This window comes from Enhydra lutris, unplaced genomic scaffold (genome assembly GCF_002288905.1).
Source record: "Enhydra lutris kenyoni isolate GAN:26980312 unplaced genomic scaffold, ASM228890v2 scaffoldscaffold38, whole genome shotgun sequence".
Lineage (NCBI taxonomy): Eukaryota > Metazoa > Chordata > Mammalia > Carnivora > Mustelidae > Enhydra > Enhydra lutris.
In genome coordinates, this window is record NW_019154122.1 from 5,949,959 (window position 1) to 5,977,039 (window position 27,081).

The 27,081-nt window shown below is 52.8% G+C and overlaps 1 protein-coding gene across 3 annotated transcripts in view; it reads left to right on the top strand.

The window, feature by feature from the left end:
* The first annotated feature begins 700 nt into the window (after positions 1-700).
* The window catches only part of LOC111154622 (capping actin protein of muscle Z-line beta subunit), a 140,159-nt gene continuing 113,778 nt past the window's right edge, over positions 701-27,081 (top strand). For 2 of the 3 annotated variants that reach the window (XM_022514347.1, XM_022514348.1), the window contains exon 1: positions 1,998-2,087. In XM_022514347.1, the coding sequence (XP_022370055.1) occupies positions 1,998-2,087 (90 nt within the window). Of the gene's footprint in view, positions 813-1,997; positions 2,088-27,081 lie in introns of those variants that run through there. The other variant, XM_022514349.1, reaches the window with a different exon arrangement.

Here is a 27,081-nt window from a genome sequence, read left to right on the forward strand (position 1 = left end):
TATCCTGCAGCAGGTAGCAGAAGATGCTCTGGGGGCATCTTCCTGTCTCCTGCACCTCTGCTTTCTTTCGGTGCCTCCAACAAGGCCTGGTATAGAGCGGGTGCTCAGTGGGTGGTGCGGCCCGAGACTCCTTTAGAGATCAGGCTCAGGTGCAGCGACTTGCTTCCGGGTCCCCCACCTAGCAAGCAGCAGCGCCGGGACCCCACCTCGGGTTCGGGAGGCCTCGGTCTCCGGGATGGGTCCGCCCCGCGGCAGCTCTAGTTCCGGATCCGCGCGGGAAAGCGCGTGCACCGGGCGGGGCGGGGAGGGCGGGCAGGGCCCGACACCTCCCAGCCCGAGCGCCTTCCCGGTCCCCGCCCGGGAGATCCGCGCGCACGGTCCCCCACCCACCCGCGCCTCTGCAGCCCCAGGGCCGGAGGTGGGGCGTGGGTGCGGGCGGAAGCCCCCGTCCCCGCCCAGTCCTTGAGTCCCCGGCCGGCCCGCCCACCCCGCCAGCCGCCGGGCCCCGCCCCGCCCCTCTCACAAGCCCCGCCCCGCACTTCCCCCTTCGGCGCTCCTCCCCCCCGCGCCGCGCTCCATACTTGGCGATCGCCGCGGCCCTGCGCGCTCATTGGCCAGGAGCCGGCGGCGTGGGGGCGGGCCCGGGCCGGGCCGGGGCGGGGAAGGAAGGTGGCGGCGGCCCGGCGCGGGGGGAGGGGGGCGCTGACCCGGATGTTCACTCCTGGGCACCGGGGGAAGTGGAAGCGCCGGGCCCTACTGCGGGGGGGAGAGCCACAGACGCCGGGACCGGGACCGCCGCCGCCGCCACCATGGTAAAGGCCCGACGTCACTCTCTCCCAGGCCCAGGGGCCCCGCGGGAGCTCGCGTCTCCCCTGCCCCCGCCGTCCCCCCACAGCCCCTGGCCGGAACAGGGTGGGTCCCCCGGGTGGGGGAGGGGCGGGGTCCCGGACCCAGGTGGACACCGTCGCCACCGGCTCAGGAGGGGGCTGCCTGCACGAGCACCTGGGCTGGGCAGCGACCCTGCCTCCCTCTCCCAGCCCCCGCCCTTGGCTCAAGCTGGAGTCCCACTCTCCGCCTCTCGGTCAGGCGGGTCTCCCCCATAGCCCAGGCTAGACCCTCCTGGACCCGTGATCCAGGCCGGGCACCCCTCTCGGGTGACCCAGGGTTGGTCCCCCTTCCTCTTTCCCACGGCCCGGGCTGGTCCCCTTTGCCCGTCCCCGCCGCCGGGGTAGGCCGTCGTTTCTCCCTCCCGTGGCCCAGACAGGGCTCCCCTCCCTGTGGTTCGGGTTAGGCCTGTCTCTTCTCCATGGTTTCTGTCTGGACCCCAGTCAGCTCCTTCTCCAGTGGCCTCAAGTCTCGATTTGTTTCCCCCACTCTTCCGTGGCTTCAGCTTAAATCTTCTCTTCCCTCCTTGGCCTTAGTCTGGACCTCCCCCTCCTCCGCCCGCGGCCCTCGCCTAGACGTTAACCCCCGCCATCCCTTCTCCGGACTTCTCACCGTTCTTAGCGTAGCCTGCGTCAGCTCCGCTATCCTAGGTCCCCGGGTTTACCTTCCTTCCGGGGCCTTGGTCCCTGCCCTGCCCCGACCCAGATAGTTCCTCCCCTCTGCCCGGGGAGGACCTTTACCGCCTCTAGGCAGCGATGGGAGCTCTCCTGTCCGCGGGGGGCGGATGGTGGTCCCGGGGCTGTGCCTTCGCTGGTGGAGGGTTGCCTCCTTCTGGGGAGGTCCCCGGCAGCGAGCGAGCGAGGGAAGGGCGGGCACCTGTGTGCCCTGAAGGCAGGAAGGCAGCGCCGCGCTCTGCGGGCCCTTTTCCGTGGCCACTGCCTCCTTGCCAAGGGTGTACTGCCTGCGGGATGCCGTGCCCGGGCCTGAGTCGCAGCCGAGGGATGAGGGTGGGGGGAGCCGACAGGACAGGAATGAACGCACAATCGCCCTTGTGAGGCTGCAGCCCTTGGGGGGGCCGCTGGGCCGCGAGGCCAACATACGGCCTGGACACGATGCACCCCAGCAGACGCAGCCTCCCTTTCCCCCTGAACTGTCAGCTCGTGAGGGTTGGAACTGCTGATTATGGAGGTACCTCGGATCAGGTGAGCGGGACTCGGAGAAGGACAGAGCTGGAGAGAGAGCGAGCCAGCTACTTCCACTCGTGGTGTTTGTTTTGATAATGAGCGAGGTGCTCTGGGGCTCTGTGACTGGCTTGAGATTTCACCGTCGCCTCCACCAGTGAGCCTGCCCTGCCTCAACTTTGCAGCCTTCTGTGGGGCAGGCTCACCACCCGGATTGGAAGGGCCAGAGGGCTTCTGCCTTACATGGTCAAGGAACCTTTGGAGATGGGCAAACAGAGCTCAGGCCATCCACCTGCTCTTCCTGCCCAGTGCTGGCAGAGGCTTGCATGTGAACTTTGGGCCCCAAAGTGTTTTGAGGATCTCAGTTTCTTGTTTAATGAAGTGATGTGGCTGCTGAACCAGGATGACTAATTAAGAGTGGCTAAGTTTTTTCTTGCTGCCTTCCTGTATATTGATTAAAATTGTGGCTTATTGAATGTTATTTTAATAGCCATTTTTAATGCTGTTGGACTTCTCCAATGTTTGTGTTGCCTAAAGGTGGCCCCACCCCAGGCGTGGGTGGGGAAGTACTCCAGGACAGGTTTGCGTGAGGACGGTGAAAGTGGAGTGAGGTTTTATAAATTTGCTGTAAGGTCAGAAGCCGGGGAATGTGGATCCAGCGGCCAGGTGGGGCTACTTAGGGCAGCATATCTGGCAGGGAGGGGGCATCTTGGCTTAGCCCCAATTCTCCCAAGGTAGTTGGAAATGCCCATCATGATCCAGGAGGAGCACAGTGACATGGGATGCTTCTCACGAGACCTGTATTGGGGTTTTATTTGGACAGTCTGAAAACTGTGGAAGGGATGGAGGAAAAGGGCAAACATTTCTTGGGAACTGCTGGGTGCCTGGTCCTGTGCCGAGCAATCGACCTGTATGAGCCTCTTGAACCCACACAGAGCCCTTGGAGGTAGTGGCTGTCCTCGTTCTACAGGTGAAGCTGCCGCCGCTCGGGCTGTGGAGTGACTTAACTCAGGGTGTTGCTCCGTCACTGAAAGCAGGCCCAGCAGGCTCTAACCGCCATCCTCCCCATTGTCCCAGGCCGCTTCTGTGGCAGGAGATAGAAAGGACACTGTTTAGAAAACAGAATAATGGGATACTCAGGGATAGCAAGGGAGCACCAGCGTTTACTGACTCTTGCCTGTGTTCTGGGTCCTTTACATAAGAGACCTCTCCTAGCAGTGTGGTAGTCCGATGGTGGCACGGGCATATCTGGCCCTAGGCCAGGGTGTGAGGTCCTCGAGGGCAGGGGGTTTCTATTGTGCTTTCCATGCCTGCACCGCTGAGGCCTGGAACATCACCTGGCTCTGAAGGAAGTGGCATAGAGTGCTCTTTCAGGTTGTGTCTAAATCCATGAACTCAGGCGCTTGGATTTTCGTGCTCCTCTCAGTAACTCGTTCTTAGTATCCTCCAGGCTTAGAAGTAATTTCTGACTGCGTATTGTCAAATTGATCCCTTACACGGACACTCTAATAATCCAGGCTAGACAGTTGGGTGAGGACACGAGTGGTGATGGGGTGTTGTGTAATAGGTAAATGAATTAAGGCCACTGCGTTTTTTATTTTCAGTAGATTTGATGGTAGAGAAAACAGCTAGCTCTCTATTAGCCATGGAGGGAGATAGCAGCTTGAGAATCTAAAGTGCATTGGATTTTGGAGTGAATTCCATGACTTGTTGGCGTCAGTTAAGTGCACAGGCAGAGATGTATTTGCACGCATTCCCTTAGCGGGAACAGTCCTACTGCTGCAAGCTCTTTTTACGGTTTCAGAGCACTTTTCCTTACACAGCTGTAGCTTCTAACGCGGGAGTGATTGTTCTGACTTACCAGTTCTGATTCCAGGGCCAGCTGGTGGGGCTGCAGCAGTGAAAGGACAGGCAGGCCCCCTCAGGAGTTGTCCCCGCGGCTCACAGATGGTTTTGCCTGGCAGGAGCTGATAGAAGCCTGTCACATTGCTGCAAGGTGAAACAATGTAGCTGACGCTAATGTGTCTTGGCTGGGCTCCTGGTATGGACCCAGACCCCACGCTGTATACAGCCGTGTTCATTCAAACCCAACTGGCCTCCTTGGTGGAAGGCGTGCAGAGGGTAGCCAATAGTCAATAGCTTGAGATTGAGCGGATAAATCAGAGTTTGAAAGCAGACATTCCTATTTATAACTCGGAAGTCCAGTGCTGCTTTTACATTCCATGGGGGAGACCAGAGGACAGGTGACGAGCAGCCCAGGGAGATGGGAGCGGGGCTAAGTACATAGACTGGAGACGCCCGCGTCCCAGGCTGGGAAATGCTTGCCAGTAGGCAAACACAGAGGCACCTCTGGGCACCTGAAGCTATAGGACAGCGTTAATTCTGTGTATAGTAAGTGCCTTTTCTGCACAGCTTTATGTGTTGAGGAGGCACTGATGAGCAAGACACGGGTCCATCCCTCACAGCTTACATTCTGGGGGTGGGGGAATGTCACTTTACCTAAAATTGAAGAGGGAAGATCCTTGTTTGATACGAGGGCAAGCCATTTGTGTGAGACCTGGCAGATTTAAGAGAAAGTGGGGGCTTGTGCCTGGTTTCGCTCCCAGAGTGTGTGTCTGGGAGTGTGTCTGTTCTTCCCGCTGCTGTAACTGTGGAAGCAGATTGCCCGGCACACACACACACACACACACACACACACACACACACTCCCCCGTTGGTTCCTCTGCACCCCAGCAGCCCTCCTGCCTGGAAGTGTGACCTTGTGTTGCCGCGGAAGTCCTGCCCTTCTGACCTGCGTAGCGGCCATTCATGGTGGAGCTCCTGATCCAGAAACTTGGCTCACATGATACCTCCCCTGGTTTACTTACATGGAACCTAAAGCTTGAGAGGTTGAGCGACCCGTGAGAGTGGCGTGCCTGGGCCTTGGAGCTGGGTCCCTCTGACTCCAGTGCTGGAGCTCACTGTGTCTCGGAAGCTGAGAGCAGAAGGGCCCGTAGCTCTCGCAGCGGATCCCGGCAGTGCGAGTGGGGAGTGCAAGGCCAGAGGCTGCAGACGTTCGGACCAGCTGCAGCAATGCCATTTCTAAACCCAAGCTTTCAGAGAGTCATGTTGCAGCTTGAGGAGGTGGAGGTGCATGTTTTTAGGGCACCAGCCATGTGCGTGAGCTGTGCTGGGGGCTTTAGCCCCCTGCATCCGGGCCTCAGCCCCTCCAGGACAGCTCAGCCTTTGGAGGGAGGCAGCACAGGATAAGCAGTTAGGACCAGGAGTCCGACTGCCTTGGGATGAGAACAGGACCTCCTCATAAGGCTTGTTTTGAGGATTAAATGAGACAGTAGGCCTCAAGTCCTTCCAGCAGCATCGGGCACATAATTACATACATGCTCACTGTTACTATTCTCGTCACCATATTACAGATGACGTTCGAAAGGGTACGTGGTGAGGCCCTCCGTGGCTGTGAAGTGAAGGAACTGGGTTTTCTGAGCCCAGAGATAGACCCCTGTTCGCCGCTCCTGATTGCCTGCTGGCGTTCACTTGGCTATGGGCTGTGTCTTGAAGAGCTTCTCTAATAGAGCCTGAGGCTCTACTTCCCCTGCAAAAAAGGCTCCCTGTGCACAGGACACGGCGTGTTGTCACAGCCTGATGCTGTCTCTCTGCAGTTTGGATGCCTTGTCTGTGCCTGGTGGAGGCCCTTGTGAGTCCTTGCCCTCTTTCCCGGACTGGGGACAGAGCATGTGAGCTCCGGGCAGCAGGGCCCTTGTCTGCCTGGTTCCCACTAACCGCCCCACACCTTGCACTGGTCGCCTGGGCTTGTAGGTGCTTTGTCATCGCCGAGTGAAGGCGTGGAGAGAGCTGAGACCAGTTGCCCTTTGTTTGCTGCCTGCTCCGCGGAACGTGGGCTTTGGCGTTGGGCGCGTGTGGGTTGGAGTCCTGTGTCTGCCACTCTGCATGTGATCTGAAGTGGGGGTTCTCCTCTCTCGACTTCAGTTTCTTGATCTGTAGCATGAGGATAACATTTTATAGGGCTACTGGGAGAAAGATGGGAAAAATTGTAAGCACTTAATCCAATGCTTGGCACACAGTAGTTGGTGACTATGATTATTCTCTGTCTTATTCTGCATATGGGAGAGTAAGGGGCACCAATACAAGCCGTAATCCCTGTCCTCTAATCAAGAAAGGGACACAGGATACATCCAAGAAGTTGAGTGCAGCAGAAGGACACAGTATAGAAAACGCTTAAATAGCGTGGGGAGCTTGTCTGCTTGGCCTGCGTTCCACTTCCTCCAGGAAGCCCTGCAGACCACTTAAGCCCCCAGGCAGTGGGTGGGGGCTGGGTGTGAAGTCCAAGCAGAAGGCTGGGGACGCAGTCAAGGAGAGGCCATTCTAGGCACTGCCTGGGACCAAAGCAAAGTTCAGGGGTATGGTCAGCCTTGTGCGTTTGCAGACCAGCCACAGAGTGGACAGAGCGGGTGCCTCAGTCCCGGGAGCGTGTTGGGGAGCTCTGGAGCTGCTAAGCTCAGGAGTTTGCATTTGATCTGGGACGGTGTGGATCCAGCTAAGCATGTAGCGGGGCAGGTAGAAATTGGAGGAGGCTGGCAGAGTTGTGGTATTTTAGGAAGCGTCATCAGGCCGTGGTGTGCACAGAGGCCCCAGGAGGTGAGAGATGGGTTGGAGGCATCCTCCAGTACCAGCCTGCGGGGTTAGGAGGGTCCCAGGCCCTGTGAGGCCATGGGTGTGAAGAGGAACACATGGTTGAAAAAGATAAAGTTAGGAAAGCAGAGTGACATGCTGTGATTTACCACCTCTGGGGCTGAGGGGCCGCTTTTGCCACGCCCCCCCCTGTGCCCCCCCCCCCCCCCCCCCCCCCCCCCCCCCCAGATCTCTGGTTAGGTGACTCCTAACGTCCCCACCCACCCTCTACTGATAGGGTGCTTTATCATTGATCCAACTGCTATTTCTGGTCAGTTTAAATCCTAGATAGTCATGTCTGCAAAGCCTTGATAGCCTATTAACATCGGAGCAGGGATTTTAGTGGTTAGCCCAGCCATCCGTCTGTGTCTGCGGGTGGCTCCCAGTTCTGCATGGCTTCCTGGCCTTAGGCTCAGGGCAAACAACCGCCTAAGACAGCCAGTCTGCCGAGGGTGGTGAGGGCCCGGTGAGGGCCCTGCATGGTGGCCCGAATAAGTAGCAGGAGCTGGTTTTTATTGACCGCTTTTTAATACCCAAAGCAGCCCTGTGAGGCGGGTTCTCATCTCACCCTCATTACGCAGGCACAGGCCAGCGAAAACCCAGGCCAGCCTCGGCAGTCTGACCCTGGAGCCCGAGCTCTGGACCTTTGGCGCTGCTGCCTATAGGTTTTTTTCCCCATCCAGCCATTCATTCATTCCATGGATGCTCTCACGGAGCCACCAGACAGACCTAGTAGAGTATGAGTCTTACATGGAGGAGGTGGATGGACGTAGGGAAATCTTAGAGTCTGACGGCCTGGGGCCCAGGTGCAGACCCAGCTGGGTGAAGTCGAAGTCCACAACAGAAGGGCTTGAGCTTAAGGGAGCCACTTGCTTTCCCTTCTCTCTTCTCCCTCCTGGTCACATCCCAGCAGCATCTGGAGACTTACGGAAGGGAGCCTTCCTCTGCAACTTTCCTAGTGATAAGTCTCCAGTCCAGTAGCCCTGTTTCTTCCAAGACAGCAGCCCCAGTGGCTCCCATCAACCTGTCCCAGGGTGGGGTGAGCCTGTGTGTGGCAAGTGTAGATGGTGCCTGGCACTCTCTAAGTGCAGCCGGAGTGTTGGCCGGACCTGCTTATTTGCGAATATGGACGCTTGCTAGGTGGTGGCCCACCGAACCTCCCAGCCAGCCTGGAAGGCAGTGTAGCTCCCCCGTTCTGCTGAGAGCCCAAGAAGTCCCCTGCTAAAGGCTGGCAGTCTTGAGGGCTTGCAGTCTGGTGTTTTCTGGCCATGCGGGCCCGCAGTTGCCCCGGCTCAGTTCCTCAACGTCCCCACCCACCGCAGAAGGCTTCCTGCTCAGAGTTTGTTAATATTATCTGGGCTTACTGTTTCAGAGATTTCTCTGAGATTCAGGCAGAGGATTCATTCATCATTTACCCTGGGATCATGACCCGAGCCGAAGGCAGAGGCTTTAACCCACTGAGCCACCCATGCGACCCCCAAGTTAAATATTTTTAATTTAAAATTTAAGGTTGTGAAAAGATACTTTTGCATGTACTTTCTGCTGGGCTGAGTAACAAGCAGCCTCCTGGGGGAATTGAGTGTTTTCTGGTGGTACCAAATGCCCTCGTCCTTATCCGTAGCCGTGATCAGTGGATGGAGGGTTTGGGGTTGGCTCGCTGTATCTGATGTTGCTACACAAGGTTCTCCGTGGTAAGGCTTTGGCCCTGAAGGGGTATGTCTGATTTCATAGGGATGGGCTATGTAACGAGTTTTTTTTGCTAAGAAACTGAAAGGGGGAGCTTTTATCTGCCACAACTCCTGGTGAAAAACCCGATTTTAGCCACTGTGGCCATTGAAGGAGCAACTCTTAAATTTCTCTCTGTCTCATCTCCGGCTTTGATATTTTTTTTTAAAGATTTTATTTTTATGTAATCTCTGTACCCAACCTGGGGCTTGAAATTACAACCCCAAGATCTGGAGTCGCATGCTCCACTGATTGATCTGGCTTTGTTTTTGTCAGTCCTTTTCTTTGCTGAACACAGCCTGTCTGCTCACCAACTGGCCCTCTCCCCGCCCCCACCTTGTAGTCACAGGGGCTGGATGGCACCACTGGGGGGCGCACACCCCTCCGCAGCAGGGCCCGAATTGGACCCCTTTCCGTGCTTTGCTCTTGGAGAACGTCCAGGGCAGACTGTGTTTGCTTCCTTGCCTACCCCCTCCTGCCAGCTGGGGACCGCTGGTCGTCCTGAGATTTTGAGTCCCCTGACTTGGTCTTCAAGAGTGCCCTTGTGCAGCGGGAATTGCAGGTGCCCGAGTTAGCAGTCTTCGTCCCTTACGTTATTGAGTGTTTCCTCCTGGGTTCTCCATGGGTCTGGAAGGTGCCTTCCTTCTCCCACTGTTTCTGCTGAATGCAGTCACGACCTTTAATTCCCTCAACCCAACCCTGTGATGGTGGATTCCTCATTACACAGAGGAGGGAACTGAAGCTCGGAGAGGTTGAGGAGCTTGCCGAAAGGCCCCCAGCTGGTTAGCATCCCCCTGCCGGCTGGTCCCTCTCAGAAGTGCCTGCTTCCCGAATTCTGCTACCCCACCTGTCCTGCGCGGATTCACCAGGATGCTTATTTTGAAGATGAGGAAGCAGAGGTTGAGAGGTTCACCTGCACGTCCAGCCGTGGTGGCTGAAGTCTGGGTTTAGACTGTAGAAGGTTTTGTTGGATCAGGCTGTTACAATGAAAGTGGCTGGATCTTTCTGAGCTGTGGCCTGTTTTTGCAAAGGGTGATATGTCTTAGCCGGCCATCAGAAGGGTCGCGTCTTGGTATTTTGGGTAGGGCAGTGGTTCTTTGTGCATATCCTAGTGATGGCGACAGCCTCCCACTGACAACTGTTGGTTGAACAGAACCTTGCAGGACCCCCTTGGCATTTTCCTGGGAAGCTCCAGCCCAGTCCGGGGTGCCACACGTGGTGGCGGGTTGCAGGGCCTCTGAGGGAAAAGTATAGCCGCCCATTTCGAAGGTCATTTGACCTTGAGCAGCGTCAGTTGGTGACGCTCACAAAGACCCTCACAAAGTGCCCCCTCAGAGTGTGAATGTCATCGCGGTGTCCTGCTGTTCCTGGCACATGGGCCATTGCTCAGTAGGGTTTGTTGAATGAATGAATGTCTGTTAAGCCTTTAGTAAATGTGAGTGCCCCTCCCGCTTCCAAATGTGAGACTTTCTGGCTGGGCAGAGTTGGTGTCAGTGTCACTTTAGGTAGAGGTGACAAGAATGGGAGGAGCTGGGCGAGGCCTGCCTCCATATGGGGTCAGGGCACCCTTCAGCTCTTCAGGCCGCCCTGGCGTTGAAGGTTTCTGGGGGCGCTGGCGGTGGTGGGATCAGGGCTTGGTGAGAGCGATAGTCCTAGAGGCTCTGCCCTTCGCTGGTGGCTCTGCATGTGGTGCGCACCCAGCACTTGGTGCAGAGTCACGGGACTGGCCTGGAGTTCCCGAGTGATCACAGGCAGTCGGGGTTCCGCGAAGGGGTGGTGAAGGGCCAGGCCGGGAGCCCGCGTTCAGATCCAAGCCTGCAGACTTGGGTGGCTTCCTTCTCCCTTCCTCAGTTTCCTTGTTGTGAAATTAATACCTGTGAAGCCGGACGCGGTGATGTTATTGTTATTAAGTCAGTAACGAGATGGTGGGGTTATTAGAGACGGGAGTCTTCACGTGCTGTTGGAGTCGGAAGAGACCTCGAGGTGGAAACTCCCTTTGCTTGGTGTTGGAAGGAATTTAGACTTTGTGTCGTGGCTTATCTCGCAGGGAAGTTGTCCTTCTCCGTAGCTCATGAGAAACTCCTGTCGGTTGCAGGCCTTGCCCTGCTGCACCTGGCTATCCCCGGACACGTGTCTGAAAGGGCGCTTTGGTTCCAGGTTATAATAAGAGTCCCTCTTCTGGAAAATGGCTCGAGTGGCCAACCCTGAAGTGCCAGTCACATTTGGTATCCAGGCCTTGAGGGGAGCAGGGCGTGGTGCTAATCAGTGATGCCTGTCTTCCTACCCCCCTGTACCCCTGTACCCTGTATCTGAGCCATTTTCGTCTCTGCTGGTGACGGCAGGGGTCCGCAGGTGCACCCAGCTTTTGCTAACCAGAGCTGCATTCGTGAGCTCGCTGTCACAGACGGGTGCGACTTCACTGCCTCAGGGGGGAGTGTTCTGAGGGCATGTGTGGGTTTGAAGGTAGAGTGTTGGGGTTTAGGGAGAAAGGAGGCAAAAATAAAAGAAAATGGGCAGAGAAAACACTTGTTGGAAAGCAGCCTCTTAAGGTATAGTGGAAGGAGACTCCTGGATCTGATTTCTTCTGTGGGTGCCCATGAACTGTGTGAGCTTGAACTAGTCACTTCATCTTTCTGAGCCTCAGCTTCCTGATCTGAAAAATGGACACACTAGCCGCCTCTTCACCGGCAGCTAGAGGGTTAAATAAGAACAGCGTGCATGAAGTGCTGTGGCTCAGGCCTCCTATGTGGGCATTTAATACAGGTTCATTACTATCTGTAGGAACGTCATCATTCATCGTGTAAATTACACCATACCGTGGGGAAGAGAATTGAGTTGAATCTAAAAATCCCTGTATTGGGGCACCTGGGTGGCTCAGTGGGTTAAGGCCTCTGCCTTCGGCTCGGGTCATGATCCTGGGGTCCTGGGATCGAGCCCCACATCAGGCTCTCTGCTTGGCTGGGAGCCTGCTTCTCTCTCTCTCTCTCTCTGCCTACTTGTGATCTCTGTCTGTCAAATAAATAAAATCTTTTAAAAAATTAAAAAAAAAAAATCCCTGTATTGAGGAATACCATCATCTAAAAAGCAGGTGTAGGGGCACCTGGGTGGCTCAGTGGGTTAAAGCCTCTGCCTTCGGCTCAGGTCATGGTCTCAGGGTCCTGGGATTGAGTCCTGCATCGGGCTCTCTGCTCAGCAGGGAGCCTGCTTCCTCCTCTCTCTCTGCCAGCCTCTCTGCCTACTTGTGATCTCTGTCTGTCAAATAAATAAATAAAATCTTCAAAAAAAAATTTAAAAAATAAAAATAAAAAGCAGATGTAATGATCACACTGAGGGGAAGCCCTGATTTTCTGGCTTCCAGGAGCCGTGCTCTTAGACTGGGCAGCCCTCCGCACATCAGCCTGGAGGATTTATCACACAGGGGTCTTGCACTGGGCCAGTCCGTGTGCTGAGCACTATGGATGCCGTGGTCATCTAATCATGTAATCTATACCATAGCCCCATTTTGATCGTGGCCCCCCAAAACGTTTTGCAGATGTGGAAATGGGGGCCTAAGAAGTTAAGAGGTGTCTTGTACAAGGTTACACAGCTAGTAAGGAGCAGAGGTGGCCTTTAAAGTCTTCTGGGGTGCCTGGGTGGCTCAGTCATTAAGCATCTGCCTTTGGCTCAGGTCATGATCCCAGATTCCTGGGATCGAGTCCCACATCGGGCTCCCTGCTCAGCTTCAGAGTCTGCTTCTCCCTCTGCCTCTGTTGTATGTGTGTGCATGCACTCTCTCTCTCTCTCAAAAAATAAATAAGGATCTTTTAAAGAAAACAAAAACCAAAACCCCTCCATCTTCTGATTCCTGGTTCCAGTTGTCAGTACTCAGGGAAGGCTGGTCTGAGGATGAGGTTTTTATGTACAGAGGAAAGTATGTTGATGGTTCTAACCAGTGTTCTTCAGTGCTTTTGTACCTTTTGCAGCTCAAAGCAGACTGTGTGTTAGATGGCTGCCTCTGGTTCTGTTTTGATGACTTGAAGCGCATCTTAAGATGCTGCAAGAATGAGGGGCGCCTGGGTGGCTCAGTCAGCTAAGCGTCTGCCTGCGGCTCAGGGCATGATCCCGTGGTCCTATGGTCGAGCCCTGTGTTGGACTCAGCGGGCAGTCTGCTTCTTCCTCTCCCTCTGCCCCTCCCGCTGCTCATGCTCTCTTTCTCTCAAATAAATAAAATCTTCAAAAAAAAAAAAAAAAGATGCTAAGGAGTGAACTTGCAGTGGTTGTGGTTCTTCATTTAAAAGGGAGCCTTATCTCCCCCAAAGTAACTGCTAACCTGTAGTCACGGTTTGGAATCAGTCTTGAGACCCTGAGCGCCCTGTAGTCTTTCTTTCTGCTTGCCCTTTCTCCTCTGTTGTGTGCACATCCAGGTGGACTGAAATAATGGAGTGTGGGGTTATAATAGCTGTTACATCTACGTGACCACGCTAGCATTTGAATTCAGGACCGATGTACTCCATGCCCTCGCTGGGTTACACCTGCCGTGAGGGCCAGAGACAAGCAGAGACGCTGTAGTCGTCTGCCTACCTACAGAACCAGTGGAATTAGTCCAACCCCAAGAGGTAAAACCAATTGAAGATACTGGAAGAGATTTTTTTTTTTTTTTTAAGATTTTATTTATTTATTTGACAGACAGAGATCACAAGTAGGCAGAGAGAGAGGGGGAAGCAGGCTTCCTGCTCAGCAGAGAGCCAGATGCGGGGTTCGATCCCAGGACCCTGAGCTCATGACCTGAGCTGAAGGCAGAGTCTTTAACCCATTGAGCCACCCAGGCGCCCCTCTGGAAGAGATTCTTGACAAGCAGAGAGCTGACAGTGCTAAGCTGTGGGTATCAGCACCTGTCTGCATCGTGGGTAGGGTCTCTGTAGTCTCCGCTCGTGGAAGCCTCTATTCCTTTTCGTCTTATTAGCATGAGGTGATATGCCTGGAAAATGGGTCCCGTCTTCATGTTTTCTTAATGACCTTGATTTCTTCGTTCTTCCTTTAAATCACTTCCTCCAGAACGGATTATCCAGCTGTTACGTAGAATTCCCTTGTCCTTTTGCCTGTCGATAAAAACAGTAGGGGCGCCTGGGTGTCTCAGTGGGTTAAGCCGCTGCCTTCGGCTCAGGTCATGATCTCAGGGTCCTGGGATCGAGTCCCGCATTGGGCTCTCTGCTCAGCAGGGAGCCTGCTTCCCCCCCATCTCTGCCTGCCTCTCTGCCTACTTGTGATCTCTCTCTGTCAAATAAATAAATGAAATCTTTAAAAAAAAAAAAAAAAAAACTGCAAGGCTTTCTCCTCTCTTGGTCACAGCCTGTGTGGTTTCTGAGCTTGCTGAATTCCAGATGGAGGGCACGCAGGGGCATCCTGGGAATTTTCTCCAGGATCCTGCTTTTATTTTGATTCCACAGTATCTGTTTGGTACATATTGATTTTTGGGGAGGCATTTCTTGAAATAACAAGTGTGAAATGGTTGCCATGGTCCCCAGGGAAAGGCCCTCCCATCATGTGACTAATTGGCAGAACGTGGACACACAAATAGAGTGTTGGACCTCCATATGATGAGCTCAGAGTGCCTTGTGAGCCATTGAGTTAACTGATAAAATCCCAGGAATTGAATTCTGTAACATGCCAGAGTCTGTCAGGAAAGGGAAGAAACAATTTCCAAGCCTCAGATGATGGGCTGTGTGTTGGAACAAGTACAAGCAGATTCTAAGTCAGCTGAAGCATTCTGCAGGCCCTCAGAGTCAGTAAGGAAGGTACTAGTATCTGTCGCTACCTACTTTACTTAGCACTTAACATGCATTATCCTCTTTAGTGACCAGATTTCTCCTAAGCATGGTATCCTGTGAATTTAGGACTTTATGTAAATCATAATTACGGAGATTTAGAGACGTGATGTAAATTGCTAGTAAATGACAGAGCCAGATTTGAACCTGACCGTCTTGACTTGAAAGCCGTTGCACGTAACCTCTGCCATCGTGGACTTTTGCTGCGCACACAGGGCTCGAGGCTTGTCCAGATCCTACAGAAAATCACTAGTGCAGTTGGGATGAGAGTCCTCTTTTCTGCTGCAAAAACTTCAGTGCGTTTGGAAACTCATCTTTGAACATGCTTTTCCAGTGATGTGTGCAAAGATCACACTTTCCAGCGTGACATAGCTCCGTGGCAGTAGGGTCGACCAGCCCACAAAGCCCGCGCCCTTAGTTAAAGAAGAAATCTAGGGACAGGTCTGGACTGAAACCAGGGTCCCTTTGATTTTAGCTCCTGCTTTGTTGCCGTGTCTGTAAGGGACCGTGATTGTAGCAGCCAGGCTCTGGGAAAAGCGGCTGTCCGCCAGTAGGTTGAAAAATGGCAGTAGAGCAGCATCATGGTATATAATATCAACCTAAAACCAGCCGTTACAATGTGACTGTCGGGACACCTGGGGGCTCAGTGGTTGGGTGTCTGACCCTGGATCTCAGGTCAGGTCTTGCCCTCTAGGTCGTGGGTTCGGGCACCACGTTGGGCTCCGTATTGGGTATGGAGCCTCCTTAAAAAAAGAAAAGAAAGAAAGAAAAGGAAAGGAAAAAGTGATAGTGTTGAGTAAAGCAAAGCACCGAATCGGTCTATTCTGTCTTAGCTCTCTAGGATGTTCACGTTAGAATTACCTACCTGCTTGGGGCTGTGAGGATTCAGTCAGTGACCGGTTTGCAGCCCCACTACTGTGTCTGTCCATTGCAGTGGATATTGACTCTTTACCTGGACACACACACACACAGATGTATGTTTTCCCCTCCTTAGAGTCACTTCCTTACACTATGTCCTCAGCAGTGGGTTGTGGGGCGAGGAGGATAAGCGTTTTTCTCCCCACACGTCCTTCCAGTCCCTTCACCCTCCCAGGTGCTGTCCTGACAGCCTCTAGCTCCAGGCTGCCCTCCCGGCCCTTGGAGCTGACCCGGCCTCCCTGCCTCGCCAGCTTCCATTCCTCAGCCTGGCTTCCTTTTCTGGCCAAGTGGAGAGAGATGCTTGCCTTCCCACAGAAATGTCCTATCTAGGGTTAGCCTCCTTGGATTTTGCCACGTCTGTCTCCATAGTAGATGTTAATTCATTTTTCTTTAAATTGCTTATTTTTTTTTAACCTGAAGTTATTTAAGAGGGAAACTGTGTCATGACCATAAGTGGAAAACCAGACCCGATGCCTCAAGTAGAAAGTATACATGGAAGTAGACTCCTCTAACTTCTGATGTAAGAGATGCTTATCTGTGGACCACTTAAAATTGATGGCGGCTGGAGTCTGGCTGCCTTCCGCCGCTGGGCCTCGACTTGCAGCACCCCCCACCCCTGCCTTCCTCCCTTCCGGTGTCCATCTGGCTTACCCTTCGGGGACTGGCTCTGCTGCTCGTGGCCACCAAGCCTTCTCTGACTACTCCAGCCCTCTACATCCTGTCTGTGTATCCATCCATCTGTGCAGAAGCTTAACAACAGTCTCTGCTCTCCTTGGAGGTAGGCGTCATTAAGGCCCCTTCCGTATCTATGTGGGGACAATTCAGAGAAGGGGACACCATCTGTCAGAAGAACCTCTTGGTGGAAGATAATCACTGTGTAAGGGGGTGTGTGCAGGTGCAGCAAAGAGGGTGTCTGGTGGGGGGGAGCACTGCAGGGGTCCTGGGGAGAGGCTTTTGCTGGAATCGAGATGAAAGGACTGATTTGCCAGGAGGACAAAAGGTGGGGACGCGGTTGGCAGAGAGAACAGTGTGTGCGGGAGAGCGTGGCATGTCAGAGGAACTGGCAGTGATTTAGTTGTTGGAGCCAAAAGGGTAGGGGTGGGAGGGTTTGATGCCACCTGGTAAGGGTCACTCGTTAAGGGGCCTCTGATTTCACCCATGTCCATTTCTGTGCCCTCCCCATACCCTGACCTGACCTCTACAATGTGACCTTGCCCCATGAGGTTTACTAGTAGTCTTCACGTCTTGAGTAGTGGTGGTTCATTGCCCATCCACCTCCCCCATCATTATTTGCTGAGTGCCCCCTGTGCTCTATGCCAAGTCCTGGGGCACTTGGCCAAATGAGAGGGGGACCCTGTTTTTAAGAGCTCACAGCCTGGGGTGGGGAGACACATGGCCATCTAGTTGGGCATGAACACCAATGGCAGGGGCCTTGGGAAGCTTCCTGACCCCGGTCAGGGATCCCTCTGGAATGTGACAGGATTATTTTTTAAAGTTCTTAGTGTTTTTCCTTTTATTATAAAAATACTGTGTTCATCATAGAAAAGTTGGGAAATACAGAAAGGAAGGGGAAAGTGGCCTCCCAGCAGCTCCGGGTAGCCTTTGGTGTTTCGCTTCAGTGTCTTTGTCTCTGCACAGTTTTTAAAGGGTTCTCATGGATTGCCTTCATACTTCTGTGGTTTTTATATGTCATGCTGCTTTTCACAATAATTTTCTTGTTATAAAAAGGTCAGGAATGTTTTAGATGAATATTTCACCTGGGTCAGACTGTCATTTGCTTAACTGTCCCTCCCCCTGTTGTTGGATAAGTAGGGGTTAATTTTTCTTAATGTTGAGCTGCAGGGAGGGTCTTCCTACAGGGCTTTTTTTGGTCCTCCTTATCTGTTTATTACATGCTATGACTTTATTCCTGTAGCTTTGTCTGGGACGTGAACTCCTTGCCTTGGGAGTATGAGCTCACCCTTCACATGTGATTGGGTTCTGAGGTGTGAACTCTCTCCCTTCACATATGATTGTGTCTTGAGGTGTGAGCTCTCTCCCCACCCCTGTGATTGTTTCCTAAGGTATGAACTCCCTCCCTTCGCGTGTAATTGTGTCCTGAGGTGTGAACTCTCCCTTCACATGTGATTGTATCCTGAGGTGTGAACTCTCTCTTCACATGTGATTGCGTCCTGAGGTGTGAACTCTCCCTTCACAAGTGATTGTATCCTGAGGTATGAACTCTTCACATGTGATTGTGTCCTGAGGTGTGAACTCTCCCTTCACTTGTGATTGTGTCCTGAGGTGTAAACTCTCCCTTCACATGTGATTGTATCCTGAGGTGAGAACTCTCTCTCTCTTTGCATGTGATTGCGTCCTGAGGTGTGAACTCTCCCTTCACATGTGATTGTATCCTGAGGTATGAACTCTTCACATGTGATTGTGTCCTGAGGTGTGAACTCTCCCTTCACCCCCCCCCCCCCCCCCAGATCTCTGGTTAGGTGACTCCTAACGTCCCCACCCACCCTCTACTGATAGGGTGCTTTATCATTGATCCAACTGCTATTTCTGGTCAGTTTAAATCCTAGATAGTCATGTCTGCAAAGCCTTGATAGCCTATTAACATCGGAGCAGGGATTTTAGTGGTTAGCCCAGCCATCCGTCTGTGTCTGCGGGTGGCTCCCAGTTCTGCATGGCTTCCTGGCCTTAGGCTCAGGGCAAACAACCGCCTAAGACAGCCAGTCTGCCGAGGGTGGTGAGGGCCCGGTGAGGGCCCTGCATGGTGGCCCGAATAAGTAGCAGGAGCTGGTTTTTATTGACCGCTTTTTAATACCCAAAGCAGCCCTGTGAGGCGGGTTCTCATCTCACCCTCATTACGCAGGCACAGGCCAGCGAAAACCCAGGCCAGCCTCGGCAGTCTGACCCTGGAGCCCGAGCTCTGGACCTTTGGCGCTGCTGCCTATAGGTTTTTTTCCCCATCCAGCCATTCATTCATTCCATGGATGCTCTCACGGAGCCACCAGACAGACCTAGTAGAGTATGAGTCTTACATGGAGGAGGTGGATGGACGTAGGGAAATCTTAGAGTCTGACGGCCTGGGGCCCAGGTGCAGACCCAGCTGGGTGAAGTCGAAGTCCACAACAGAAGGGCTTGAGCTTAAGGGAGCCACTTGCTTTCCCTTCTCTCTTCTCCCTCCTGGTCACATCCCAGCAGCATCTGGAGACTTACGGAAGGGAGCCTTCCTCTGCAACTTTCCTAGTGATAAGTCTCCAGTCCAGTAGCCCTGTTTCTTCCAAGACAGCAGCCCCAGTGGCTCCCATCAACCTGTCCCAGGGTGGGGTGAGCCTGTGTGTGGCAAGTGTAGATGGTGCCTGGCACTCTCTAAGTGCAGCCGGAGTGTTGGCCGGACCTGCTTATTTGCGAATATGGACGCTTGCTAGGTGGTGGCCCACCGAACCTCCCAGCCAGCCTGGAAGGCAGTGTAGCTCCCCCGTTCTGCTGAGAGCCCAAGAAGTCCCCTGCTAAAGGCTGGCAGTCTTGAGGGCTTGCAGTCTGGTGTTTTCTGGCCATGCGGGCCCGCAGTTGCCCCGGCTCAGTTCCTCAACGTCCCCACCCACCGCAGAAGGCTTCCTGCTCAGAGTTTGTTAATATTATCTGGGCTTACTGTTTCAGAGATTTCTCTGAGATTCAGGCAGAGGATTCATTCATCATTTACCCTGGGATCATGACCCGAGCCGAAGGCAGAGGCTTTAACCCACTGAGCCACCCATGCGACCCCCAAGTTAAATATTTTTAATTTAAAATTTAAGGTTGTGAAAAGATACTTTTGCATGTACTTTCTGCTGGGCTGAGTAACAAGCAGCCTCCTGGGGGAATTGAGTGTTTTCTGGTGGTACCAAATGCCCTCGTCCTTATCCGTAGCCGTGATCAGTGGATGGAGGGTTTGGGGTTGGCTCGCTGTATCTGATGTTGCTACACAAGGTTCTCCGTGGTAAGGCTTTGGCCCTGAAGGGGTATGTCTGATTTCATAGGGATGGGCTATGTAACGAGTTTTTTTTGCTAAGAAACTGAAAGGGGGAGCTTTTATCTGCCACAACTCCTGGTGAAAAACCCGATTTTAGCCACTGTGGCCATTGAAGGAGCAACTCTTAAATTTCTCTCTGTCTCATCTCCGGCTTTGATATTTTTTTTTAAAGATTTTATTTTTATGTAATCTCTGTACCCAACCTGGGGCTTGAAATTACAACCCCAAGATCTGGAGTCGCATGCTCCACTGATTGATCTGGCTTTGTTTTTGTCAGTCCTTTTCTTTGCTGAACACAGCCTGTCTGCTCACCAACTGGCCCTCTCCCCGCCCCCACCTTGTAGTCACAGGGGCTGGATGGCACCACTGGGGGGCGCACACCCCTCCGCAGCAGGGCCCGAATTGGACCCCTTTCCGTGCTTTGCTCTTGGAGAACGTCCAGGGCAGACTGTGTTTGCTTCCTTGCCTACCCCCTCCTGCCAGCTGGGGACCGCTGGTCGTCCTGAGATTTTGAGTCCCCTGACTTGGTCTTCAAGAGTGCCCTTGTGCAGCGGGAATTGCAGGTGCCCGAGTTAGCAGTCTTCGTCCCTTACGTTATTGAGTGTTTCCTCCTGGGTTCTCCATGGGTCTGGAAGGTGCCTTCCTTCTCCCACTGTTTCTGCTGAATGCAGTCACGACCTTTAATTCCCTCAACCCAACCCTGTGATGGTGGATTCCTCATTACACAGAGGAGGGAACTGAAGCTCGGAGAGGTTGAGGAGCTTGCCGAAAGGCCCCCAGCTGGTTAGCATCCCCCTGCCGGCTGGTCCCTCTCAGAAGTGCCTGCTTCCCGAATTCTGCTACCCCACCTGTCCTGCGCGGATTCACCAGGATGCTTATTTTGAAGATGAGGAAGCAGAGGTTGAGAGGTTCACCTGCACGTCCAGCCGTGGTGGCTGAAGTCTGGGTTTAGACTGTAGAAGGTTTTGTTGGATCAGGCTGTTACAATGAAAGTGGCTGGATCTTTCTGAGCTGTGGCCTGTTTTTGCAAAGGGTGATATGTCTTAGCCGGCCATCAGAAGGGTCGCGTCTTGGTATTTTGGGTAGGGCAGTGGTTCTTTGTGCATATCCTAGTGATGGCGACAGCCTCCCACTGACAACTGTTGGTTGAACAGAACCTTGCAGGACCCCCTTGGCATTTTCCTGGGAAGCTCCAGCCCAGTCCGGGGTGCCACACGTGGTGGCGGGTTGCAGGGCCTCTGAGGGAAAAGTATAGCCGCCCATTTCGAAGGTCATTTGACCTTGAGCAGCGTCAGTTGGTGACGCTCACAAAGACCCTCACAAAGTGCCCCCTCAGAGTGTGAATGTCATCGCGGTGTCCTGCTGTTCCTGGCACATGGGCCATTGCTCAGTAGGGTTTGTTGAATGAATGAATGTCTGTTAAGCCTTTAGTAAATGTGAGTGCCCCTCCCGCTTCCAAATGTGAGACTTTCTGGCTGGGCAGAGTTGGTGTCAGTGTCACTTTAGGTAGAGGTGACAAGAATGGGAGGAGCTGGGCGAGGCCTGCCTCCATATGGGGTCAGGGCACCCTTCAGCTCTTCAGGCCGCCCTGGCGTTGAAGGTTTCTGGGGGCGCTGGCGGTGGTGGGATCAGGGCTTGGTGAGAGCGATAGTCCTAGAGGCTCTGCCCTTCGCTGGTGGCTCTGCATGTGGTGCGCACCCAGCACTTGGTGCAGAGTCACGGGACTGGCCTGGAGTTCCCGAGTGATCACAGGCAGTCGGGGTTCCGCGAAGGGGTGGTGAAGGGCCAGGCCGGGAGCCCGCGTTCAGATCCAAGCCTGCAGACTTGGGTGGCTTCCTTCTCCCTTCCTCAGTTTCCTTGTTGTGAAATTAATACCTGTGAAGCCGGACGCGGTGATGTTATTGTTATTAAGTCAGTAACGAGATGGTGGGGTTATTAGAGACGGGAGTCTTCACGTGCTGTTGGAGTCGGAAGAGACCTCGAGGTGGAAACTCCCTTTGCTTGGTGTTGGAAGGAATTTAGACTTTGTGTCGTGGCTTATCTCGCAGGGAAGTTGTCCTTCTCCGTAGCTCATGAGAAACTCCTGTCGGTTGCAGGCCTTGCCCTGCTGCACCTGGCTATCCCCGGACACGTGTCTGAAAGGGCGCTTTGGTTCCAGGTTATAATAAGAGTCCCTCTTCTGGAAAATGGCTCGAGTGGCCAACCCTGAAGTGCCAGTCACATTTGGTATCCAGGCCTTGAGGGGAGCAGGGCGTGGTGCTAATCAGTGATGCCTGTCTTCCTACCCCCCTGTACCCCTGTACCCTGTATCTGAGCCATTTTCGTCTCTGCTGGTGACGGCAGGGGTCCGCAGGTGCACCCAGCTTTTGCTAACCAGAGCTGCATTCGTGAGCTCGCTGTCACAGACGGGTGCGACTTCACTGCCTCAGGGGGGAGTGTTCTGAGGGCATGTGTGGGTTTGAAGGTAGAGTGTTGGGGTTTAGGGAGAAAGGAGGCAAAAATAAAAGAAAATGGGCAGAGAAAACACTTGTTGGAAAGCAGCCTCTTAAGGTATAGTGGAAGGAGACTCCTGGATCTGATTTCTTCTGTGGGTGCCCATGAACTGTGTGAGCTTGAACTAGTCACTTCATCTTTCTGAGCCTCAGCTTCCTGATCTGAAAAATGGACACACTAGCCGCCTCTTCACCGGCAGCTAGAGGGTTAAATAAGAACAGCGTGCATGAAGTGCTGTGGCTCAGGCCTCCTATGTGGGCATTTAATACAGGTTCATTACTATCTGTAGGAACGTCATCATTCATCGTGTAAATTACACCATACCGTGGGGAAGAGAATTGAGTTGAATCTAAAAATCCCTGTATTGGGGCACCTGGGTGGCTCAGTGGGTTAAGGCCTCTGCCTTCGGCTCGGGTCATGATCCTGGGGTCCTGGGATCGAGCCCCACATCAGGCTCTCTGCTTGGCTGGGAGCCTGCTTCTCTCTCTCTCTCTCTCTGCCTACTTGTGATCTCTGTCTGTCAAATAAATAAAATCTTTTAAAAAATTAAAAAAAAAAAATCCCTGTATTGAGGAATACCATCATCTAAAAAGCAGGTGTAGGGGCACCTGGGTGGCTCAGTGGGTTAAAGCCTCTGCCTTCGGCTCAGGTCATGGTCTCAGGGTCCTGGGATTGAGTCCTGCATCGGGCTCTCTGCTCAGCAGGGAGCCTGCTTCCTCCTCTCTCTCTGCCAGCCTCTCTGCCTACTTGTGATCTCTGTCTGTCAAATAAATAAATAAAATCTTCAAAAAAAAATTTAAAAAATAAAAATAAAAAGCAGATGTAATGATCACACTGAGGGGAAGCCCTGATTTTCTGGCTTCCAGGAGCCGTGCTCTTAGACTGGGCAGCCCTCCGCACATCAGCCTGGAGGATTTATCACACAGGGGTCTTGCACTGGGCCAGTCCGTGTGCTGAGCACTATGGATGCCGTGGTCATCTAATCATGTAATCTATACCATAGCCCCATTTTGATCGTGGCCCCCCAAAACGTTTTGCAGATGTGGAAATGGGGGCCTAAGAAGTTAAGAGGTGTCTTGTACAAGGTTACACAGCTAGTAAGGAGCAGAGGTGGCCTTTAAAGTCTTCTGGGGTGCCTGGGTGGCTCAGTCATTAAGCATCTGCCTTTGGCTCAGGTCATGATCCCAGATTCCTGGGATCGAGTCCCACATCGGGCTCCCTGCTCAGCTTCAGAGTCTGCTTCTCCCTCTGCCTCTGTTGTATGTGTGTGCATGCACTCTCTCTCTCTCTCAAAAAATAAATAAGGATCTTTTAAAGAAAACAAAAACCAAAACCCCTCCATCTTCTGATTCCTGGTTCCAGTTGTCAGTACTCAGGGAAGGCTGGTCTGAGGATGAGGTTTTTATGTACAGAGGAAAGTATGTTGATGGTTCTAACCAGTGTTCTTCAGTGCTTTTGTACCTTTTGCAGCTCAAAGCAGACTGTGTGTTAGATGGCTGCCTCTGGTTCTGTTTTGATGACTTGAAGCGCATCTTAAGATGCTGCAAGAATGAGGGGCGCCTGGGTGGCTCAGTCAGCTAAGCGTCTGCCTGCGGCTCAGGGCATGATCCCGTGGTCCTATGGTCGAGCCCTGTGTTGGACTCAGCGGGCAGTCTGCTTCTTCCTCTCCCTCTGCCCCTCCCGCTGCTCATGCTCTCTTTCTCTCAAATAAATAAAATCTTCAAAAAAAAAAAAAAAAGATGCTAAGGAGTGAACTTGCAGTGGTTGTGGTTCTTCATTTAAAAGGGAGCCTTATCTCCCCCAAAGTAACTGCTAACCTGTAGTCACGGTTTGGAATCAGTCTTGAGACCCTGAGCGCCCTGTAGTCTTTCTTTCTGCTTGCCCTTTCTCCTCTGTTGTGTGCACATCCAGGTGGACTGAAATAATGGAGTGTGGGGTTATAATAGCTGTTACATCTACGTGACCACGCTAGCATTTGAATTCAGGACCGATGTACTCCATGCCCTCGCTGGGTTACACCTGCCGTGAGGGCCAGAGACAAGCAGAGACGCTGTAGTCGTCTGCCTACCTACAGAACCAGTGGAATTAGTCCAACCCCAAGAGGTAAAACCAATTGAAGATACTGGAAGAGATTTTTTTTTTTTTTTTAAGATTTTATTTATTTATTTGACAGACAGAGATCACAAGTAGGCAGAGAGAGAGGGGGAAGCAGGCTTCCTGCTCAGCAGAGAGCCAGATGCGGGGTTCGATCCCAGGACCCTGAGCTCATGACCTGAGCTGAAGGCAGAGTCTTTAACCCATTGAGCCACCCAGGCGCCCCTCTGGAAGAGATTCTTGACAAGCAGAGAGCTGACAGTGCTAAGCTGTGGGTATCAGCACCTGTCTGCATCGTGGGTAGGGTCTCTGTAGTCTCCGCTCGTGGAAGCCTCTATTCCTTTTCGTCTTATTAGCATGAGGTGATATGCCTGGAAAATGGGTCCCGTCTTCATGTTTTCTTAATGACCTTGATTTCTTCGTTCTTCCTTTAAATCACTTCCTCCAGAACGGATTATCCAGCTGTTACGTAGAATTCCCTTGTCCTTTTGCCTGTCGATAAAAACAGTAGGGGCGCCTGGGTGTCTCAGTGGGTTAAGCCGCTGCCTTCGGCTCAGGTCATGATCTCAGGGTCCTGGGATCGAGTCCCGCATTGGGCTCTCTGCTCAGCAGGGAGCCTGCTTCCCCCCCATCTCTGCCTGCCTCTCTGCCTACTTGTGATCTCTCTCTGTCAAATAAATAAATGAAATCTTTAAAAAAAAAAAAAAAAAAACTGCAAGGCTTTCTCCTCTCTTGGTCACAGCCTGTGTGGTTTCTGAGCTTGCTGAATTCCAGATGGAGGGCACGCAGGGGCATCCTGGGAATTTTCTCCAGGATCCTGCTTTTATTTTGATTCCACAGTATCTGTTTGGTACATATTGATTTTTGGGGAGGCATTTCTTGAAATAACAAGTGTGAAATGGTTGCCATGGTCCCCAGGGAAAGGCCCTCCCATCATGTGACTAATTGGCAGAACGTGGACACACAAATAGAGTGTTGGACCTCCATATGATGAGCTCAGAGTGCCTTGTGAGCCATTGAGTTAACTGATAAAATCCCAGGAATTGAATTCTGTAACATGCCAGAGTCTGTCAGGAAAGGGAAGAAACAATTTCCAAGCCTCAGATGATGGGCTGTGTGTTGGAACAAGTACAAGCAGATTCTAAGTCAGCTGAAGCATTCTGCAGGCCCTCAGAGTCAGTAAGGAAGGTACTAGTATCTGTCGCTACCTACTTTACTTAGCACTTAACATGCATTATCCTCTTTAGTGACCAGATTTCTCCTAAGCATGGTATCCTGTGAATTTAGGACTTTATGTAAATCATAATTACGGAGATTTAGAGACGTGATGTAAATTGCTAGTAAATGACAGAGCCAGATTTGAACCTGACCGTCTTGACTTGAAAGCCGTTGCACGTAACCTCTGCCATCGTGGACTTTTGCTGCGCACACAGGGCTCGAGGCTTGTCCAGATCCTACAGAAAATCACTAGTGCAGTTGGGATGAGAGTCCTCTTTTCTGCTGCAAAAACTTCAGTGCGTTTGGAAACTCATCTTTGAACATGCTTTTCCAGTGATGTGTGCAAAGATCACACTTTCCAGCGTGACATAGCTCCGTGGCAGTAGGGTCGACCAGCCCACAAAGCCCGCGCCCTTAGTTAAAGAAGAAATCTAGGGACAGGTCTGGACTGAAACCAGGGTCCCTTTGATTTTAGCTCCTGCTTTGTTGCCGTGTCTGTAAGGGACCGTGATTGTAGCAGCCAGGCTCTGGGAAAAGCGGCTGTCCGCCAGTAGGTTGAAAAATGGCAGTAGAGCAGCATCATGGTATATAATATCAACCTAAAACCAGCCGTTACAATGTGACTGTCGGGACACCTGGGGGCTCAGTGGTTGGGTGTCTGACCCTGGATCTCAGGTCAGGTCTTGCCCTCTAGGTCGTGGGTTCGGGCACCACGTTGGGCTCCGTATTGGGTATGGAGCCTCCTTAAAAAAAGAAAAGAAAGAAAGAAAAGGAAAGGAAAAAGTGATAGTGTTGAGTAAAGCAAAGCACCGAATCGGTCTATTCTGTCTTAGCTCTCTAGGATGTTCACGTTAGAATTACCTACCTGCTTGGGGCTGTGAGGATTCAGTCAGTGACCGGTTTGCAGCCCCACTACTGTGTCTGTCCATTGCAGTGGATATTGACTCTTTACCTGGACACACACACACACAGATGTATGTTTTCCCCTCCTTAGAGTCACTTCCTTACACTATGTCCTCAGCAGTGGGTTGTGGGGCGAGGAGGATAAGCGTTTTTCTCCCCACACGTCCTTCCAGTCCCTTCACCCTCCCAGGTGCTGTCCTGACAGCCTCTAGCTCCAGGCTGCCCTCCCGGCCCTTGGAGCTGACCCGGCCTCCCTGCCTCGCCAGCTTCCATTCCTCAGCCTGGCTTCCTTTTCTGGCCAAGTGGAGAGAGATGCTTGCCTTCCCACAGAAATGTCCTATCTAGGGTTAGCCTCCTTGGATTTTGCCACGTCTGTCTCCATAGTAGATGTTAATTCATTTTTCTTTAAATTGCTTATTTTTTTTTAACCTGAAGTTATTTAAGAGGGAAACTGTGTCATGACCATAAGTGGAAAACCAGACCCGATGCCTCAAGTAGAAAGTATACATGGAAGTAGACTCCTCTAACTTCTGATGTAAGAGATGCTTATCTGTGGACCACTTAAAATTGATGGCGGCTGGAGTCTGGCTGCCTTCCGCCGCTGGGCCTCGACTTGCAGCACCCCCCACCCCTGCCTTCCTCCCTTCCGGTGTCCATCTGGCTTACCCTTCGGGGACTGGCTCTGCTGCTCGTGGCCACCAAGCCTTCTCTGACTACTCCAGCCCTCTACATCCTGTCTGTGTATCCATCCATCTGTGCAGAAGCTTAACAACAGTCTCTGCTCTCCTTGGAGGTAGGCGTCATTAAGGCCCCTTCCGTATCTATGTGGGGACAATTCAGAGAAGGGGACACCATCTGTCAGAAGAACCTCTTGGTGGAAGATAATCACTGTGTAAGGGGGTGTGTGCAGGTGCAGCAAAGAGGGTGTCTGGTGGGGGGGAGCACTGCAGGGGTCCTGGGGAGAGGCTTTTGCTGGAATCGAGATGAAAGGACTGATTTGCCAGGAGGACAAAAGGTGGGGACGCGGTTGGCAGAGAGAACAGTGTGTGCGGGAGAGCGTGGCATGTCAGAGGAACTGGCAGTGATTTAGTTGTTGGAGCCAAAAGGGTAGGGGTGGGAGGGTTTGATGCCACCTGGTAAGGGTCACTCGTTAAGGGGCCTCTGATTTCAC